This window comes from Plecotus auritus (genome assembly GCF_963455305.1).
Source record: "Plecotus auritus genome assembly, chromosome: 7".
NCBI classification, from domain to species: Eukaryota; Metazoa; Chordata; class Mammalia; order Chiroptera; family Vespertilionidae; genus Plecotus; species Plecotus auritus.
The window spans coordinates 11,754,617-11,773,809 of record NC_137774.1 but is presented as its reverse complement, the minus strand read 5'-3'; the positions used below and the strand labels follow the sequence as shown (position 1 = coordinate 11,773,809).

General features: G+C 54.4%; 1 protein-coding gene across 4 annotated transcripts; it reads left to right on the top strand.

Annotated features, from left to right (window-relative positions):
• Nucleotides 1-11,450: 11,450 nt before the first annotated feature.
• Nucleotides 11,451-19,187, top strand: PHOSPHO1 (phosphoethanolamine/phosphocholine phosphatase 1). 4 transcript variants are annotated; one of them, XM_080682183.1, is made up of 5 exons: nt 11,456-11,782; nt 13,086-13,201; nt 13,563-13,662; nt 15,728-15,837; nt 17,464-19,187. In XM_080682183.1, the coding sequence occupies exon 5, from the start codon at nt 17,471-17,473 to the stop codon at nt 18,341-18,343; it is 873 nt and encodes a 290-aa protein (XP_080538309.1). In that variant the 5' UTR covers nt 11,456-11,782; nt 13,086-13,201; nt 13,563-13,662; nt 15,728-15,837; nt 17,464-17,470; the 3' UTR covers nt 18,344-19,187. The 4 variants fall into 4 exon arrangements, with proteins under 4 accessions (XP_080538308.1, XP_080538309.1, XP_080538310.1 ...); XM_080682182.1 differs by lacking the exon at nt 13,086-13,201 and having other exon boundaries at nt 11,451-11,782; XM_080682184.1 differs by lacking the exons at nt 13,086-13,201; nt 15,728-15,837 and having other exon boundaries at nt 11,509-11,782.
• Nucleotides 19,188-19,193: the final 6 nt, after the last annotated feature.

Sequence of the window (19,193 nt, the reverse complement as noted above, 5' to 3'; positions counted from 1 at the left end):
ATCATTGATGTTTCTATTTCTCTCTCCCTCTCCCTTCTTCTCTGAAATCAATAAAAAAATATTTTTAAAAATTGTGGCTGGTGTCTGAAGCGAGGGCAGTCGTGGGGGGGGGGGGGGCCAGTGCTCTTACCCTGTAGAGTCTGCACTAATTCCAGGTTGTGTCAAACTGCACTGGGGTCAAACTGTAGTGCTGAGATCTGTGAATGCCTGAGTTGCACTTTATTTGCTTGGTGGCTGGAAGTCATAGAAAGTTTACGAGAAGATGACTGACAGGGTTAGTAACTGGGATTCTGGAAAAATAATCTGGCAGAGACTGATGTTGGCCAGAATTCTCCCTGAGCCCCAGGCCCCCTTGGTCACACAATCTCCATTTTGACGTGTAATGCTGGTCACCAAAGATGTTTCCTTTCAAAAAAGAAAGAGCAGCGATAAAGCAGATTGCATAGATGGGCAGTCGAAGGTGTGTGCGAAACACAGAGCTCGTGCTTGTATTATTAGGTATTAATTATTGTATTACCTTTTCAAACGACCACCTGTACAACCACTTTGCCCCACCCTGTGTACGGGTGGGGGTGGAGCCCTCCCAAGGTAGGCCAGCCAAGGAGCTGCAGAAGGTGCTCACTCCTGGGAGCAGAAGGTCCGTTGTTTCTCCCGGGCCCACCCTCTGCAGACACTGAAATTCATGTAAGAGGCTTGGATGCACACCTGGCCCAAGCCTTCTCTTTAAAGCCCAGGGGGTGTGGCAGCAAGATCAGGGCACAGCTGCCCCTTGGGGAGCCTGGGTGCCCTTTTCTTAACCTTCCTGGGCTCTCCAGCTTGCTTCTTCCCAGCAACAGCTCAACACTGGCAAGTGGTATTCCAACATTTCTTAAAACAAGCACCTGTTATCTTCCCCGGTCCCTGCGAGCCAGGACTCCTCCTGAGGTTGCAGTCGTCTTAAGGCCTGCCGGGGGCTGGAGGGTCTGCACCAAAGCTCACTCATTGGTTTGGTTTGGTGTGGGCCTCAGGTCTGCAGGCTGCTGGCTGGGGGTTCAGTGCCGCGCCCTGTGGGCCTCCCTAGAGGGCTGCCCACCACATGGCAGCTTGCTTCCCCCTAGAGCAGGGGTCCTCAAACTGCGACCCGCGGGCCACATGAGGCCCACCGAGGACATTTATCCGGCCCGCGGGTGCCGCTGCCTGTCCTGCTTAGCAGCCAACTCGTCCCGGGCCCGCAGTGTGCATAGGAATTTGTTCATAGTTTTTTTTTTAAACTATAGTCCGGCCCTCCAACGGTCTGAGGGACAGTGAACTGGCCCCCTGTTTACAAAGTTTGAGGACCCCTGCCCTAGAGCAAGTGATTTAAAACGGAGGCATCAGGAGAGTGAGAGAGCACCCAGGGCAGAAGCCACCGTCCTTCCACCTACATGGGAGGAGATGTACCTTGGCTTCTGCACAAAGCCGTCCTCATACAGACCCACACTGGGGAGGGACGGCACGGAGGTGTGGACACCAGGCACAGACGCTGAGGCCATCGTGGAGGCTGGCTACCACAACCCCAACACACACCTAGAAGGTGCTCCAGCCCTGGCCGGTGTGGCTCCATGGGTTGAGCATCTTCCTGTGCACCAAAAGGTCTCTGATTCGATGCCCAGTCAGGGCACATGCCCAGATTTTGGGTTTGGTACCTATTTGGGGTGCATGAAGGAGGCAGCTGACTGACATTTCTCTATCACATCGATGTTTTTCTCTCTCTCCCTCTTCCTTCCTCTCTCTAAAATCAATAAAAACTTTTTTTTTTAAAGAAGATGCTCATGAAATAGCTGTGGAAGGAAAGAAGGAATGCTCTTAGCAGAATGTCTAGTGCAGTGGTCGGCAAACTGTGGCTTGCGAGCCACATGCGGCTCGGGAGCCGCGGTTTGCCGCTCTGTTGACTAATGAGTTTGCTGACCGCTGGTCTAGTGTGTTTTCCAGTTCTCACGAGGAACTAATAGCCCTGACCACTGCCTCATCCCTGAAGGATCTGGAACACCGTCAGCTTTCCCCAGCCCCCATTGTGCCCCACAATGCCCTCTTATAATCCAGCTCCGCTGCTTTCCAGCTGTGTGAACTTGGGCAAGTTCCCAAACTCACAGGCCTGTTGTGGGGATTAGAGAGATGAGGGTTTACGTATCACAGTATTGACACACACAAGCCCTCCAAAGCGGTCCTCATGGGCAGTGCTGTGTGGGTGTTGGTGTAAATGTGTGTGGATGCGTGTTTCTCTATGTGTGATTTTCCAAGAGCCGTGGCTGAGAGGAGCTGTCCAAGGTCGGTCATGTGGTCGAGACACCGGCTTTATCACTTGGGCCAGAGATGGTCACGTGCTGAGGCCTTAGTCACCAAAACAGGCGGCAGAGACTGATGGGCACTTAGGCTGCTGTCCTTTTACTCTGAGCAGTCTGTGTCACACTAATGGTTCTTAAACTTTTTGCAGGGCTGGGAGGGGAGGGGAGCTGGAGTCATGGAATCTTTTGAAAGTTTACATGAAAAATGCAAATTTGGCCCTAACCAGTTTGGCTCCGTGGATAGAGCGTCGGCCTGCAGACTGAAAGGTCCCAGGTTCGATTACAGTCAAGGGCATGTACCTTGGTTGCGGGCACATCCCCAGTGGGGGTTGTGCAGGAGGCAGCTGATCGATGTTTCTCTCTCATCAATGTTTCTGAGTCTCTATCCCTCTCCCTTCCTCTCTGTAAAAAATCAATAAAATCTGTTTTTAAAAAAATGCAAATTTGTACATAAACACACACACACACAAGAAGTGTCCTATCTAATAAAGAGGGAATATGCAAATTGACCGTCACGTCATCACAAAGATGGTGGTGCCCATAGCCTCAAGATGGCGGTGCCCAGTCCCCTCAGCCCCGCCGGAGTCCTCAGTCCTTTCAGCCCCACCAGGGGGGGTGGCTGGTGCACGGGCAGTGGGGCTGAACCCACCCTCAGGCGGGTCCAGCTACTCCTTGCACCTGCTGCCAGAGTCCCACAGTCCTTTCAGCCCAGCCCTGGGGGTGGGGGGGCGTGGTAGGTGCACAGTGTGGCTGGACCCGCCCTCAGCCCCCCAGCCGCCCAGGGCAGACCTGAGGTGCAGGCAAGCCTCGGATGTCGTCTGCCCAGCCACCCAGGGCGGGCCCGAGGTGCAGGCAAGCCTCAGATGGCAGCTGCCCAGCGCCCAGGGTTGCCCGAGGCTCAGGTAACCAGGGCCGGCCGAGGCTTGCGCTGCCGGCAGTGGCAGCAGCAGAGGTGTGATGGGGCGTCACTTTCCCCTGATCGCTGGGTCACCTCCTGCCCCTGAGGGCTCCCGGACTATGAGAGGGGGCAGGCTGGGCTGAGGGACCCCCCCACTCCAGTGCATGAATTTTCATGCACCAGGCCTCTAGTATATAATAAGCTCAGGACATCCATGATGGACCATCACTTCCAAATGCTAGCACTGGACTGTAGCTCCTTAAAGGCAATGACTGGGGCTTGTGTCTCCGGAACAAAGGAATGAATGCACGCATGAAGGAATGAATTAAAAAAGAATGGAAGAATCGTATAACTGCCAAAAAAGCCAGAACCTTGGAATTCTTGCTGGTTAGCAGCACACCTTCTCCAGTTGTATAATTGCCTCCAAAAAACTGGCTGGGTTCAAAAGAACTGCTTTCAAGTTTTGCCTTAGCCACCTTACTCACTCTGTGACCTGGGACTTGTCACCCAACCTCTCTCAGCCTCATCTGCCTCATCAGGGAATTAATGTGAATTACAGAGAGTGTTTTGCAAGCTACAGAGCCTGCTCAAAACACGAAGTACTCAACACACGAAGGACTCTTATTCCGGAGCATGCAGTATCTGGATTATCAAAGTAATGGAATTCTCCTACCCACCTGCCCTCCAGGCTCTTCCTCAGCAGAGACCTGCCTTACGGATGGGGAGGTTCCCGGGTGGGGCAGTTTGCTCAATGGAAGGTGAGAACAAGCTGAGCTGCCAGGGCCTTCCCAAGTTAGCCTGTCCACAGTCAGCTGGCCAGGTGACCACACCACCAAGGCTGGGAAGGCTTGCTCGGGGCTCATTCCAGGCCTGAGGCCACAGCCTACACGAGTGGACTGGACTGAGGAGCCTGCAATCATTCAGGCAGCAAACTGAGCAGCTACTCTAGGTCAAGGCCTGTGCGAGGTGCTGGGGTTACCATGGGAGTAAACCCACTGTGGTCCCTATTCCCTCGGAGCTGACCATCCGGTGGAAAACAGAGATCAGCCACCCAGAAGAAATACAGGGTGCTGTGCAGGCACACGTGTAATGGGAGGTTCTGATATGGGGGCGGAGGGGGCGGGGTGGACAAATTTCCTTTAGAAGTGATGTATGAGCTAAACCCTGAGCTCAGAGAGGCCATGGATGGAGTGGGAGGTACTGTGGACAGAGCATGTCATGGCGTCTGACACACAGCACACAGCAGGGTGAGGAGGAGAGGGCTGTGAGATGCCGTCAGAGAAGTAACCAGGGATACATGGCAGGCAGAGGCTAAATCGCCCTGTTCTCTTTCATGTGACATTTGCCAAGACGAAGGAACTGGAGTGGCAGGTTTCAAATCTCTGAATAGCTGTCCCGCAGAAGGAGAGGCCTCATAAGGAACAGAGTGAAGAAACAAAATGGGGTCGCTACAGTCAAGCTGCTAAATTACTAACGTCGAGTAGGTTGAGGCCTGAGGACAGGATTCTGTTCTTGTTTTAAGTGGAAATTTTACTTTTTTTTAACTTTTCGGTCCTGTCAGTGCCTGGATTTACGTCACATCTCCAGATGACCCTTTGGTTACCCCGATGAAGGACGAAGGAAAGCATGTTTAGGTATCCAGACCAACTGACATCCATTTCCCCCAGATCACCGGTCATCCAGAGGGTAAGAGTGCAAGACGGACGCTCCTCAAAGAATGTGCTTTCTACTGTAAGAACTCAGCTTGCTTTTCTTCTTTGGAACAAGCCTCCAGGCTTTGTTTTGGTTTTTTAATATAGTTTTATTGATTTCAGAGAGGAAGGGAGATGGAGATACTGGTAGAAACATCAAATGATGAGAGAGAATCATTGATCGGCTGCCCCTGCACGCCCCCTACTAGGGATTGAGCCCTCCACCCGGGCATGTGCCCTGACCAGAACTGAACCAGTGACCTCTTGGTTCATAGGCCGATGCTCAACCCCTGAGCCACGCAGGCCGGGCCAGGCTCGTTTTTAATTCTTTGGACACTGAGAAGCCAAATGAGAGACGATAGCCCAGCTAGTGGGCTGGAGTCAGAGAGAAAGGACTTGCTGGCCCAGAGGCGAGGCCGCGGGCTTGCCTTCTCCACTTCACCTGTGCCTGCAGAAAGGGGGTTTGTTTGCTCATTCTCTTCTCTGCCCCCTTCCCTCTGCCATGTTACTCCTCATCCCTGCCGCTTGGTGAGGGAGAACAGGGGACAGCTCTGTTCAAAAACAAAATTCAACCAAGTACATTTCTGAACATCTAATTGGCTTGATAGCTGATTCATGACGCAGGCAGCTTCCCACCTAGCAACTAGAAGGGCACTCCCAGGGGTTGCACAGATGGAAGGTTTACAAGAAGGAGGGTGGGGCAAGGGAGCTGTTAGCAAAAGAAGAGAAAGGATTATCTCCTGGTTGGAACATCTTTCTCTCGTGGGGAAGAGGAAGGGAAGGGTTTTCATTATGCGGATTGCCTCTTCTTTCTATGGGGGGTGGAGGGGACCCATGTGACAGATTACCTTCCTAGAGCTTGTCCAGGAAATTCCAGACTGGCTGGTGAAGATTACACTTCTGGGAAAGGTTGGAACTGCGATTAGGTCAGATATGAGGTCATTTTGGGGCCTGTGGTTTTCTCTTTAACAGCTCTGACCACGGAAGTCTGTTGTATGGGACAGGGCTGGGACTGGGGACAGCAGGGAGAGAAAGATGCAGGTGAGGGTGGTCCCCACTGTCCTGTGTCGGCCTACAGGGGGAGAGCAAGGCTTACAGAGGATGCTCCTTAAGGAGAAAGCAGCACTAAAAGCACCCTGAATCAAGATGAGTGGGGGGCCGAAACCGGTTTGGCTCAGTGGATAGAGCGTCGGCCTGGGGACTGAAAGGTCCCAGGTTCAATTCTGGTCAAGGGCATGTACCTTGGTTGCGGGCACATTCCGGTCCCAGGTTCAATTCTGGTCAAGGGCATGTAACCTTGGTTTCGGGCACATTCCCAGTAGGGGGTGTGCAGGAGGCAGCTGATTGATGTTTCTAACTCTCTATCCCTCTCTCTTCCTCTCTATAAAAAATCAATAAAATATATATTTTTTAAAAAGATGAGTGGGGAACCATCCCAATAAACATATTTTGGCTTAAAAAAAAAAAAAAAAAAAAAAAAAAACACAAACCCAGACATTTCAAAGGCAGGCCATGTGATGTTCTGGTTAAACTCGTAGGTGTGGAAAAAATGAGGAAAAAAGGGGTGGCGGGGGGAAATGGGGGTAGGAAGCTCTGCAACTTCCTAGCTCTGAGATCTTGGACCAATCACATTGCCACCTTGTGCCTCATTATTCTCATCTGTAAAATGGGAGAACTAATCGGTCACAGGATTAACGAGAATGAAGAGAGGGAGCCTTTTAGAACACTGCTCGGCACTCAGGAGGTGCTCCATCAGTGTTAGTGATTGCAGTCCAGCAAGGAGACAAGAGACCTGGAAAGGGATCTGTTCAGTCTTGGTCTCCACACAATGCCCTGCACCAGAGCACGCTACAGCAGACCTTGCAGAACTCCCTAAAAGCAAACACACACACCCCCCACCCGCCATGGCCTTCTCCACTGAGCCTACCCACACCAGCCACCAGGTCACCAAAGGCCCTTTGTCTTCTGCAAACTGAAGTGGAGACTTCAATATCTGGGCTGACTGCCACTTGCTACACAGCACCCTTGGGCAAGGTGCTTTCTCAATGTCCCCAAGCTTCTGCTTTCTCATTTGTAAAAACAGAAACACTAAAAGCCATCTGCTAGGGTTGTTGTGGGGATTGTGTGCCTGGCACCGGGTTGGTCCTTCCCCTCCCTCTCTCCCTCGCCCTGCCCATCACCACCAGGCTGATGGGAGAGCAAGAGCCACCACATTCCTGGGTTCCTGGCCTCCCTGGCTCTAACACCCAAACCTTGAACCAGAGTCACACCTTCTGTGAAGACCAGCTGGAGAGCTCCATCCCTGGCTGCCTGAGTCAGGGTTCAGCAGGAGCTTCTGTCCCTGTCACAAGCTCTCTGCCAGAGTGACTGACCTGAGTCCTAAAGTGACCTCCACAGGAGCAGACCCCCACAGGAGCAGATATGGGCAGCCTGAACGCTAGGCAAAGGCCTCCGCCTGCTGGGGGTTGGGATGGGGTGGGAGGTAGGATCCCACCTGAGGTGGGTGAACCTGAGGAGGGGCGGTAAAGGATTAAAGGAGACAGACAAAGAGAATACAGCTGGGGCTTGGTAGATCTCCCGTGCCTGGATGAGGACACAGAAGACCCAGCCTGCAAGCCGATGCTTTATTTTATAGTCTGATTAAAACAAGGGTAGATTAACATGTATACAAATGTTCTTATTTTGGCAACACTTGCTGTACCTCCCACAACCCATTAGCTACTTAGGAAGGAATTAGGGAGGGCTACAAGGTCAGGGTTAACTATGCTAGGAGAGCTCTGCCCTCCAGGCTGGGACTTGTTTATGGCCCTGCCACAGGTCAGCCCAAGGCTTGACCCTAGCCACTCCCTACCCCTATCTATCTTCAAACGTCCCCCTTTCACTGTGCCAGTGAGTAAGTTAGATGATCAGCCACATGCCTAAAGATGGGGACAGAAATGGGATGGGGATCCTACCTCCCACCCCATCCCAACCCCCAGCAGGCGGAGGCCTTTGCCTAGCGTTCAGGCTGCCCATATCTGCTCCTGTGGGGGTCTGCTCCTGTGGAGGTCACTTTAGGACTCAGGTCAGTCACTCTGGCAGAGAGCTTGTGACAGGGACAGAAGCTCCTGCTGAACCCTGACTCAGGCAGCCAGGGATGGAGCTCTCCAGCTGGTCTTCACAGAAGGTGTGACTCTGGTTCAAGGTTTGGGTGTTAGAGCCAGGGAGGCCAGGAACCCAGGAATGTGGTGGCTCTTGCTCTCCCATCAGCCTGGTGGTGATGGGCAGGGCGAGGGTGAGAGGGAGGGGAAGGACCAACCCGGTGCCAGGCACACAATCCCCACAACAACCCTAGCAGATGGCTTTTAGTTTCTGTTTTTACAAGAACCTGGCACGGCGCAGATAGGGTTGTGTCCTGAAAGAACGAGGGGTTCTCCCACAAAAGCCTTTACCCACAGTTCCTGAGAACATCAGTGTTCCCATCGCTGGAGGCAGAGTTGAGCGGTAAGAACTCACTCACCATAGGTGGCAACACAGTCATCAGCCTACCCGTTCCCCACCCGATCAGCCATTTTGGAAACAACGTGAAAATGGCTGCTAAAAGGGTCAGCATTTGAATCTAGTGCGGGGGCGGGGGGGGGGGGGGTGAGGGATGACTCTGGGCCAGTCATTTGATCTGAGTCTCATTTCCCCTTTGTAAAACGGGAATAATACTGGAATGACTCAGTGTGAGGATGAAATGGAAAGCAGCAGGAGATTTTTTTTTATTCAACAACAAACATCCAAGACCTATTGTGTGCAGGGTCTATATGCTAGGGACTAGGCGCAGGGGTGGGCAAACTTTTTGACTCGAGGGCCACAATGGGTTCTTAAACTGGACCGAAGGGCTGGAACAAAAGCATGGATGGAGTGTTTGTGTGAACTAATATAAATTCAAAGTAAAGGAGCGGAGGGAGAGCAAGAGAACCCTCCGCTCTTTTGGCTCCGCGGGCCGGATAGAACAGCCGAACGGGCCGTAGTTTGCCCACGGCTGGACTAGGGGGACATCAGTAAATAAAACACTCCGGGCCGGTGTGATGGTTGAGCGTTGTCCCATGCACCGAGAAGTTGCCAATTCAATGTTCTCTCTCACATCAATCTTTCTCTTTCCCTCTCCCTTCCTCTCTCTAAAAATCAATAAGCCTGGCCAGCACGGCTCAGTGGTTGAGTGTCCACCCATGAACCAGGAGGTCGTGATTTGATTCCCCGTCAGGACACATGCCTGGGTTATGGGCTCAATCCCCAGTGGGGGCGTGCAGGAGGCAGCCAATCAATGATTCTCTGTCATCATGGATGTTTCTATCTCTCTCTCCTCCCTTCCTCTCTGAAATCAATAAAAAAATTTTTTTAATTTAAAAACCAGTTTTAAAAATAAATAAATAAAACATGCCCTCCACCCTCGTGTTGCTTACACACTCGTAGGGGTGACATTGAATGTGAGGGATGGCGTAGGTAACAGTTAAGACAACCAGGTTGGAAGCCCAGCTCTATCATTGACCAGCTGGGTGACCCTAAGTCACCTCAATTCTCTGTGCCTTCATTTCTCAACAATAAAATGAGCCATACACCCAGGTCAGAGGATGTGAGGATTACATGAATTGATTCATGGGAAAATATGTATAGCGCCTACCATGTGCTCTGGCAGCACACACATGACTAGTGCACTAAAATGAGCCGTGGGGTAACCGGGCAAGAGATGATGTCGAGGCCGAGCTACACCAGCAAACGGGACAGGCACGTTCTGAAGAGGGCGGTCCCAAGGAAAGAGCAGGGTGTATTGGGAGCTGGAGGAAAAGGTGAGGGGCAAAGACCGGGCTGAGAGGAAGTGAACCAGCAAGTGTTTCAGGGGCTGGGACCCTGGGAGTTACTGTCCAGGGTTTTAAGGATCAGGTTGGCAGCTTTAAAGCACTTGTTTCCCTTTGTATGTGTGGAAATGAGACAGATTAGTAAATCCTATCTTCCCTAAACCCAGGAGACAGCAGAAATCCAATTAGCGCTATTGCCAACCACACCCAAGGACAGATGAAGTTAAGAGAATGAACCCCATTTTAGCACATCAGCATAAAGTGGATGAACATTCTATAGAGATGTTCCCTAAGACCCTCCCTAAACGCCCAGCCTTTAAAACCCCTCAAAAAGAAGGTCTTGCCTCAAGCTCTACCTTCCAGGGGCGCGCCAGCACCTTCCTCCTCCCCCCTCCCCCCACCGCCCCCACAGGCATGCATCTACTAGACTCTAATAGTCCCCAGCAGCCTGGCCATCAGGGCAGCACTGGGCAGTGGCAGTTCATCCCATGATAACCCTCTGAACTGGTCCCAGGGCCTCCTTTTCTCTTTTGGGCGAGTCAAAGCAGACCAGGGTAGAACTATTTCCCAGCCTTCCTCGTTTCACTGGCCCCAGCTTTAATAACTGTCCTCTAGATTCACCCGGACTCACACTATGAAAATTTTCCTGCACGAAGTCAAGAACCCACACACTACCGTCTGGTCCTAGGCAGACCCCACTCAGGGCCAGGTAGCCTTTCCAGCAACAGAAATATGACACACATGTGCCCTGTTCATGACTGTCGCCCCAGCCCCTGGCACGGAGATTAGGGTAACTCCCTGCAGACTCGCACTTCCTCTGGTTTCCAGCCCCACTGGCTTTCAGATCACTTGGGGCCTTTTAATTTGCTGGCTGCCTTCAAGGAGTGGAGCAGGGGAGACTGAGGGAGGACTGGTGGTAGAACCAGGCTTGGGGGTACCTGCATTCTCCCCACTCACACGGCCCCTTTGTGATCCCATGAGTCAGGTGTGCATGGACTTGAACTCAGGCAAAGCTTTCTCCTGAGTGTTGTGAACGTTCAACCACGAGTGCAGCGACCAAGTACAGTGCCCTGTTCACAGTATGTTCTCAATAAATATAAACTTCACCTCTTTCCTCTCTGAACAGAATCTTCACTCCTCGCCACCAGGCTGGGAGGGCAGAAGGCGGGTGGGGGAAGGTGGCTGGCAACAGACTCTTAGGAAGCAAAGAAGGTATTTCAGTAACAACAGCACTGGCAAAGGGCAAACTATTCGGTCCCCAGGTCCCCCTCTCCGTAACCTGTAGCCGGGGAAGAGTCCCCAGGGCCAGGATGGGGCGCTGTGACGCCGCCTGGGGGCAGAGGGCCCCTAGCTACGCGCACGTGGGAGAGGAACACGGGAGCTGCTTTCCTTGAGCTGGGTCCACGGGTGCCTACCACTGGGCTTAGGGGTTAGAGCCGAATGAGAGCTGGAGGTGGGGGTGCCTCTCTGCACATCTCAGGGATCAGAGCCCTGGGCGGCAGTAGCAAGTCCGCAGCCTTGGCACCCCAGGGCATGTGGGCGGGACTTACGCAGAACCTTGCATCCACTCCCACAAGGGTGCCCCCACCCACGTCCCTACCCTTCCTCGCGGCACCCAATCCCACCCACGCGGGCGCTCCCGGAGCCTCCGGGGCAGCCTGGGGGCGTGGCCCGCTCCTTTTAATGTGCGCCGGCGCCGCTGTGATTGGACAGCCGCTTGTGACGTGCGGGGACTGCGGTGGCCCGGCCGCTGCGGCAGCCGCAGAGCCAGCGCGGCTCCAGCTCCGGCTCTCGGGCATTTAAAGGGGACGCGCGGCGGCCCGGGCGGGGGGGATGGAAGGCAGGTGGAGAGGACGGCCCAGACGCACATCATCCATAGCCCCTCCGGACCGGAGGCACTCGTGAGCCAGAGCCCAGAAACCCGAGGGTGGATAAGACACCGCGTCCCCTCCAATTCCCGTAAGCACCCCCGGCTCCATCCTGCGCCCGAATACCTCCGCGAGCCCCTCTCTCCACTCTGCGCTTCAAACTCAGCCGGGACAGACTTCTGCCGCCGCCGCTCCGCACGTGAGTCCTGGGTTCCCCGCGGTCGGGGAGGGCTGGGGTCCGAGTGTGGAGTGGGGGCTGTGTAGAGTTTGAGGGCGCTTCTTTACGCGTGTGTCAGTGGGGGAGTCCCTGGAACAGAGGAATGCGTCCCCCTTTCTCCTGCCCCAGGAACGTGCTGTGATGCCCGGGTGTATCCGCCGTCCCCTACTCGGTCAAAGCGAAAGAATCGGTGTCCCCTCGCTCCCCGCCACCCGCTAGCCCCCTCAGCTCTCTGAGCTGCGCACCCTCCGCCCCGCATTGTAGGGAAAAGCCCGCCAGCTGGGGGGTGGAGGGGTGCCAGAGTGCCTGCTTTGCAGCCACCTCTAAAAATATCTCTCCCCCCATTCCACCCGGCAGCTGCCACCTCCCTGTCCAATGAGGATCCCCTCCCAGCTGGGCAAGCCCAGAGGTGACTCCAGGTCCCCGCTTCTTCACTGGCACCAGGGCCCAGGTCATCGCCTCCAGCTAGTTAGGGCAGGAAACTCAGAGTCCAAGGGGGGCTCCAGGGCAATAAGGGAAGCTCTGGGTGCAATTTTAATATATATGATTTTTATTGATTTTTAGAGAGAGGGAGAGGGATAGATAGGAACATCAAGGAGAGAGAAACATCATCTATTGGCTGCCTCCTGCACGCCCCCTACTGGGGATCCAGCGGACACCCCAGGCATGTGCCCTGCACAGGAATCTAACCAGTGACCTTTTGGTTCATGGGTCCGTGCTCAGCCACTGAGCCACACTAGCCCTGCATCAGGCTGCAATTTTGTTGCTGTTGTTAATCCTCACCCAAGGATTTTTAGACGGTGGAAGGGAGGGGGAGAGACACAGAGAGAGAAACATCCATGTGAAAGAGACACATTGATTGGTTGCCTCCCGCACCTGCAACTGAGGCACGTGCCCTTGACCAGAATCCAACAGGGAACCTTCAGTCCGAAGGCCTGTGCTCCATCCACTGAGCCAAACCGGCTAGGGCCTGACAGTTTTAAATCCGGCAATTTTAAATGCAAGTGGCACCAGAGACTCCTGAGTTCTAATCCTGACTCTGATACTGTGTGGCCCCAGAGGTCAGCTGACCTCTTTTGGCCTATTTTTCCCATTTGCTGCTGGTGGCAGTGTCTGGGGGAGGAAAAGAATCCCAACCTAGTGCCTGAATCTGATTCCTAGTGATCAATACAAGGAGACCTGATCTTTTTGTTGTTGTTAATCCTCACCTGAGGATACTTTTCCATTGTTTTTTTGTGTGTTTTTGTTAATCCTCGCCTGAGGCTATTTCTTCATTGATTTTAAGGAGAGTGGAAGAGAGATGAAAAGACTGAGAGAAATATCAATGTGAGAGGAACACGTCGACCGGTTGCCTCCTGCACAAGCCCCGACCGAGGTGCCAGGGAGGAGCCTGCAACGGAGGTACGTGTCTTTGACAGGAATTGAACCCAGGACCCTTAGGTCTGAGGGCCCAAGCTATCCGCTGAGCCAAACCAGCTAGGGCTCCATTGTTTTTTAACATATTTTTATTGGTTTCAGAGAGGAAGGGAGATGGGGAGAGATAGAAACATCAATGATGAGAGAGAACCATTGATCGGCTGCCTCCTGCACCCTTGACGGGAATCGAACCTGGGACCCTTCAGTCCAAAGGCCGATGCTCTATCCACTGAGCCAAATCGGCTAGGGCCAGGCACTGGTTTTAGTCACCGCTTTTAGCTGGCACTAGTTATGGACTGACTCCCTGTCACCCCAAAGAAACCTTTCTCTCCTCTCTCTGCTCTAGCCTGCCGGAGAAGCTCGGAGATCCTGTGCCCTTTTTATTTGAGGAACTCTTTTGGATGACACAAAATGATTTGATCATTCCGGACAAAACTGTTCTAGAGGTGAGTAATATGTGAACATTATGGGAGCCAGATTCCAGTGGGGCCCAGGGCCCCTCTGACTACTGTGGGACCGGGCTAGGGGTGGGGTGTCACAGTATAGTTTTCTCCGTTTCCAGGGGAAGAAACCCAGGAGGCCTGGCTTTCTGCTATGGGGACTAAAAGAAACAAGGACAAAAATAATAAATTTTTAACCGATTTCCCTAAATACTATTATTAGTATATGCAAAAAAGTAACTGTCTTTTGCTATAAGAAACGAGAAGTTTGAGGATGGTTAGATCAGTAGAATGCTCTACCAAATTAGAAAAAGATAAAGAAACGAAGGCAAAGTAAGGAGACCCTTTTCTATGGGATAAAAGGATTAGCCAGGATTCCGGAAGGCTGGAACTCCCTCCAGAGAAGGCCCAGGGAGAGATCCCACTCCCCTCCAAAACCTGTCAATTCCTGGTCCCTGTACCTCCCTCCCATCATCTCCTCCACCTTGTCTCCTCTCCCACCCCCTCCCTCTTTGCCCACTGCCCCATTTAGCTTTGACCACCTCTCCCAATTCCTAGATTAAAAGTTCTTAGAGAAAAGGCTGATACCCATATCCTTTCTTGACCGAAAAGGTTTCATGCATGTGTGGTCTAAGTGGAGAGGGATGGGCTACCTCCCTCTGACCACAACCCTGCTCCTGGGATGCCCCAGTCTCTGTCTTGGGGGGAAATAGCTTCTCCCTGTTATCCTGGGATGGTCTGGGGCAGTGGTTGGCAAACTCATTAGTCAACAGAACCAACCATCAACAGTACAACGATGGAAATTTCTTTTGAGAGCCAAATTTTTTACACTTAAACTTCTAATGCCACATCTTCAAAATAGACTCACCCAGGCTGTGGTATTTTGTGGAAGAGCCACACTCAAGGGGCCAAAGAGCCGCAGTTTGCCCACCACGGGTCTGGGGAGAGTGTCACCTTGACAGTCAGAGGTGTTTCCAGTGTCACCCATTGTCACCACCAGAGGGCAGCAGCCAGCCAGACCTTTGCTCCTTGTCTAGTCTTCCTGGCTGTCCATGTCTTTCCAGATCTGTCCCAGATGCCTCTGGCCTCTTATTCAACCCCAGGGTGGAGGGGGCCAGAGGTAGAGAAGGGCACTGGGAGCCGTAGGTGGTGTCCTTTATAGCCATGTCAGTAAAGGCCTGTCCCCAAAGCCACATAGCGAAGTCCAGCAGAAATGTCAATCTGACTTTCCAGTCCCAGATCACCTGTGGTGCCAGGCAGTCTCTGCCCCCCAGCTGTGGTACAATGGGCCTGGTCACCTTCCGCTTCCCTTTCGAGGACAGAGGGCAGGCAAGGCTGTGGCCAGGTGCTCATGATCCAGGCTCTGCCCCGTGGGAACAGCATGGCCATGGGCAAATTAGTTAACCTCTCTGAGCCTTTTGCATCTGCTGAATTCATGAAACTGATGAGCAGTGAGAGAATATGAGTGAAGGTGACCTGTAAACTATGTTGTACTGTACACAGAGAGGGACAATGATTATACTAGAAAAAAAAGCACTGGTCTCAGACTCAGATCTGTTTTTTGGTGCTGTTGATAATCCTCACCTGAGGATATTTTTCCCATTGATTTTTTTTTTTTTTTTAGAGTGTGGAAGGGAGAGAGAGAGAAAGACATAATCTGCTGCCTCCCACCCTCGCTCTGACCAGGGCCAGGGATGGAACCAGCAACCCAGGTGCATGCCCTTGACCGGGAATCGAACCCTCGACCCTTTGGTGTGGGGTGCTGATGCTCTAACCACAGAGCAACACCAGCCAGGGCTCAGATCTGGTTTTGAATCTGTCGGCCGTTTACGGTGGTGGGTCTCCAACTCTATCATCTATAACCTCTCCAGCATCCTAGCGGTTTGCTAAGAGGATGCCTAGCAAGGGCTTTGTGCTCTGTAAACACTCTGCCCAGCTGAGGGGTTGTTTTTACTGAGCTCCTGGGAGTGGTTCCTGGGGCCCAGCAGCGGGGATAAGGGCTGGTAGCATTAGTGGTGGGAACAAAGCCAGCTGACTGGGCACCCTCAAACAGACCTTGTGTGGTTGTCAGGAGCTCTGGACGACGGCTAGAGCCCAGCAGTCCCTACAGGTGGTGCTCGGGGTGGTGCACCAACAATGAGCGGGTGTTTTCCGGTTGCTGGCCTCCGATGCCTGTCTAGGGTAAGTGGGTCCCTCTAGAGGTCTCTTAGGGTAAGGCCTCAGCTTCCATGTTTCCATCATGGGGTGGCCCCTTTTAGGCTTGCCCTCACCTCTACTGGGCCTCTGATCCCTAGAAGCTTCCATCCCAGTTGAGGGGTCCTGACGCTTTACATCCTCAACTCCAAAGATCCTGGACCACTGAGACTCCCGGGTGGATGTTGCTGAGACCAGTGGGTGACTCTAGGATGAGGTCAAAAGGACAGTTACATTAGGGAGGCAGATAGCCAGGTTCAAATCCCAGCTCTGAAATTAGGAGCCTGGACTCCTGTTTCACCAGGTAGGCCAGGCCATAAACATCACGGAAATCTTAGGGAGGGAGGAAGACACCAGAAAGAGGAGAGGTTTCATCTGGACTAATGGACGGTGGAGGCTGGAAGGAGGGAAGGGAGGCAGCGTAGTACGTCGTGAGCTGTGCATGACCTGCTCACTCTGCCCCTCCATCCAGCTGCTGGCAGGCAGAGGGGCGGGGACTGGCTGCCGAGGGCTTCTGCCTCCATTCGTTTGCCTTTCTTTGTGCCCGCGCACTTGCCCTGTTGTCTCCATTCTCTCCCATGTCCTCTGTCAACATGACTGACCCAGGGTCTCCACTTCCTGGAGCTCCTCACCCCCACTCTGTCCTCCTGTCCAGTCTGTCTCCACGCTCCCCCATCATTACTTCCTCCTAGTCCCCCCTTTCCCCACCGCTGCCTCATACCGTCCCCCATGTCCCCACTACCTTCTTCACCTTTTTAGCCACTGCTGCTCTCTCTCCTCTCCCTTACCTGCCTCAGGTATGTCGTGGCCTGGCCTGGGAGGCGCCTACCTCCCCAAGCCCCATTGCTTCTGCTGCTCGCTTGCTTCGGACTCTGGCACGAACCCCACCCGCTGACACGGTCCTTCCGGGGAATTGGCAAGTGACTAGTGATGAGCTGTCAGCACAGGCCCCTAAAACTCCCTGGAAAAGCTGAGTCCCATCCCTGGACCCCTGCCCAGAGCCATCTGGCTGGAAGCAGCTCCCAGAGAGCCTCCCTGGGCCTTGATCCTCGGCCTCGCTGGTTATTCTGAGCTGAAACCCAGCTCCCTGGCCAGGGCCGAGGCCCAGCACCTACTCCCCAGGCCTGAGGTCTGGCACTCATCGTCCACGTGCTTTGCATGGTGTCCACTAGTCTTCCCTGGAGACCAGCTCCTTATTGTCCACCACAGTCCACAGCCATCGGCCCAGAGGGGATTGTAGAGGCTGTTCCCTTTGAGCGAAGGGGTGGTTTCCCTGACGCTTTGTTAGGGAAGAAAGGAGTGGAGTCCCCTCCACTCTCCCTTTATCCACACCAACAACTGGGGTCAGACGTTTCTAGAAAGGCTAGTTCAGAAACCCCAAAGGGTGTCCCCTCTTTTAAGCTGACCCATGTGAAGTCCCAATGGCCCCGGATGACAGTAGCAAAAACAGGTGCCAAGGAAGCCCTTCTGGGCTCAAGAGGAGGCTGGTCCTCTGAGGATAAATCCCAGCGAAGTTACCCTTGAGGTGCCAAGAGGGTGGGCAGGGAGCTGGGGGTGGGGGGGGCCGCGGCGATGGGTGCTCCCCCAGCTTAACCAGCCTTGGGTCCTCCTCAGGTCTTGGATGTGCCAGCGCCTCTGGCCGAGGCCTGCTAACCAGCCTCTCCCGGGTCGGCGCCCGCCGCGCCCGCTCTCGCTTGCTCCCTCCTCCTGCTGCTCTTCTTCCCCCTGCTCCCAGGACGGCGGGATGGCTGTGCAGGGCGCGCCGCGCTTCCTCCTGACCTTCGATTTCGACGAGACTATCGTGGACGAAAACAGCGACGACTCGATAGTGCGCGCCGCGCCGGGCCAGCGGCTGCCGGAGAGCCTGCGCGCCACCTACCGCGAGGGCTTCTACAACGAGTACATGCAGCGGGTCTTCAAGTACCTGGGCGAGCAGGGCGTGCGGCCGCGGGACCTGCGTGTGGTCTATGAGGCCATCCCCCTGTCCCCGGGCATGGGCGACCTGCTGCAGTTTGTGGCCAAGCAGGGAGCCTGCTTCGAAGTGATTCTCATCTCGGATGCCAACACCTTCGGCGTGGAGAGCGCTCTGCGCGCCGCCGGCCACCTGGGCCTGTTCCGCCGCATCCTCAGCAACCCGTCGGGGCCCGACGCGCGGGGGCTGCTGGCGCTGCGGCCCTTCCACACGCACAGCTGCGCGCGGTGCCCCAGCAACATGTGCAAGCACAAGGTGCTCAGCGACTACCTGCGCGAGCGGGCCCAGGACGGCGTGCACTTCGAGCGCCTCTTCTACGTGGGCGACGGCGCCAATGACTTCTGTCCCATGGGGCTGCTGGCCAGCGGCGACGTGGCCTTCCCGCGCCGCGGCTACCCCATGCACCGCCTTATCCAGGAGGCGCAGAAGGCCGAGCCCAGCTCCTTCCGCGCCACCGTGGTGCCCTGGGAGACCGCCCACGACGTGCGCCTCCATCTGCAGCAGGTGCTGAAGGCGTGCTGAGACGGCTGCCAGCAGGGGGCGCCCCGACGAGGAGTGAGGAAGGGAGATCGGGAAAGACCATCTAGTTTTTTTAACTTCCTTTCCCTTTCGCTTTGGTGCGTCCCCCCGGGAATTTCTAGAATTCCAGGCCCGTCCATTCGGGGGCTGAAGGAGGGAGTTCAGAGCCATCCGAACTATCCATGCAGTTAAACCAACGCGGCTGCCTCCCTCAGATCCACAGCAAACAGTTAAGTTCTGGAGTGTGGCCCAACCCGGGTGATGCGCATTCCTGGGAAGGCAGCAGCGTTTCCTAAAAGCTCGTCCTCTGCACTGGGAGGAAGAGGTTCCTTTGCAGGCGAGAGAACTTTAAACTGCTGCCCGGGCCGTAACTCCCCCTCTCCCAGGCTTAGGGTCAAGGAGAAATCCTCCCGCATTGGACTCCCCGCGGAAAGAGAGGAAGCTTTCCGCCGACAGCCTCAGGCCTAGATCTCGCGTCACCTACCGCGATCCCACACTACATCCCTTTTCTTGCTTCCCTTCCCCGCGCATCCGGCCAGCAACCCCAAAGGAAGAAAAGCCAGATGGAACAGTCGCCTCCTGGTGGTGGAACGAGGTAGCACACTGTCCGGCTTGGGTCGGAGCAGCCAGGAACCTCGCAGCGGTGCCTCGGTGTCTTCTCATACCCCAGCCTCGTCTATGCAACAAGACCAGGGACAACCAAAGTCACCCCCGTGGGCTGGGCCCTCTGCGGCCCCCTCCTCTCCTCTGGAACAGAAAGCCATGACGTTTTAAAGCAGAGCCAGCGAAACCCAAGCCCCTCCTCTTTGGTGTGTTAGAGCTATTAAAGCAGGTGAAGGGGGAGGAGTCACTG

Bases quoted from the DNA above. Each gene is read 5' to 3' on its own strand.
- PHOSPHO1 (XM_080682182.1), top strand. From the start codon at position 17,471: ATGTGCCAGCGCCTCTGGCCGAGGCCTGCTAACCAGCCTCTCCCGGGT.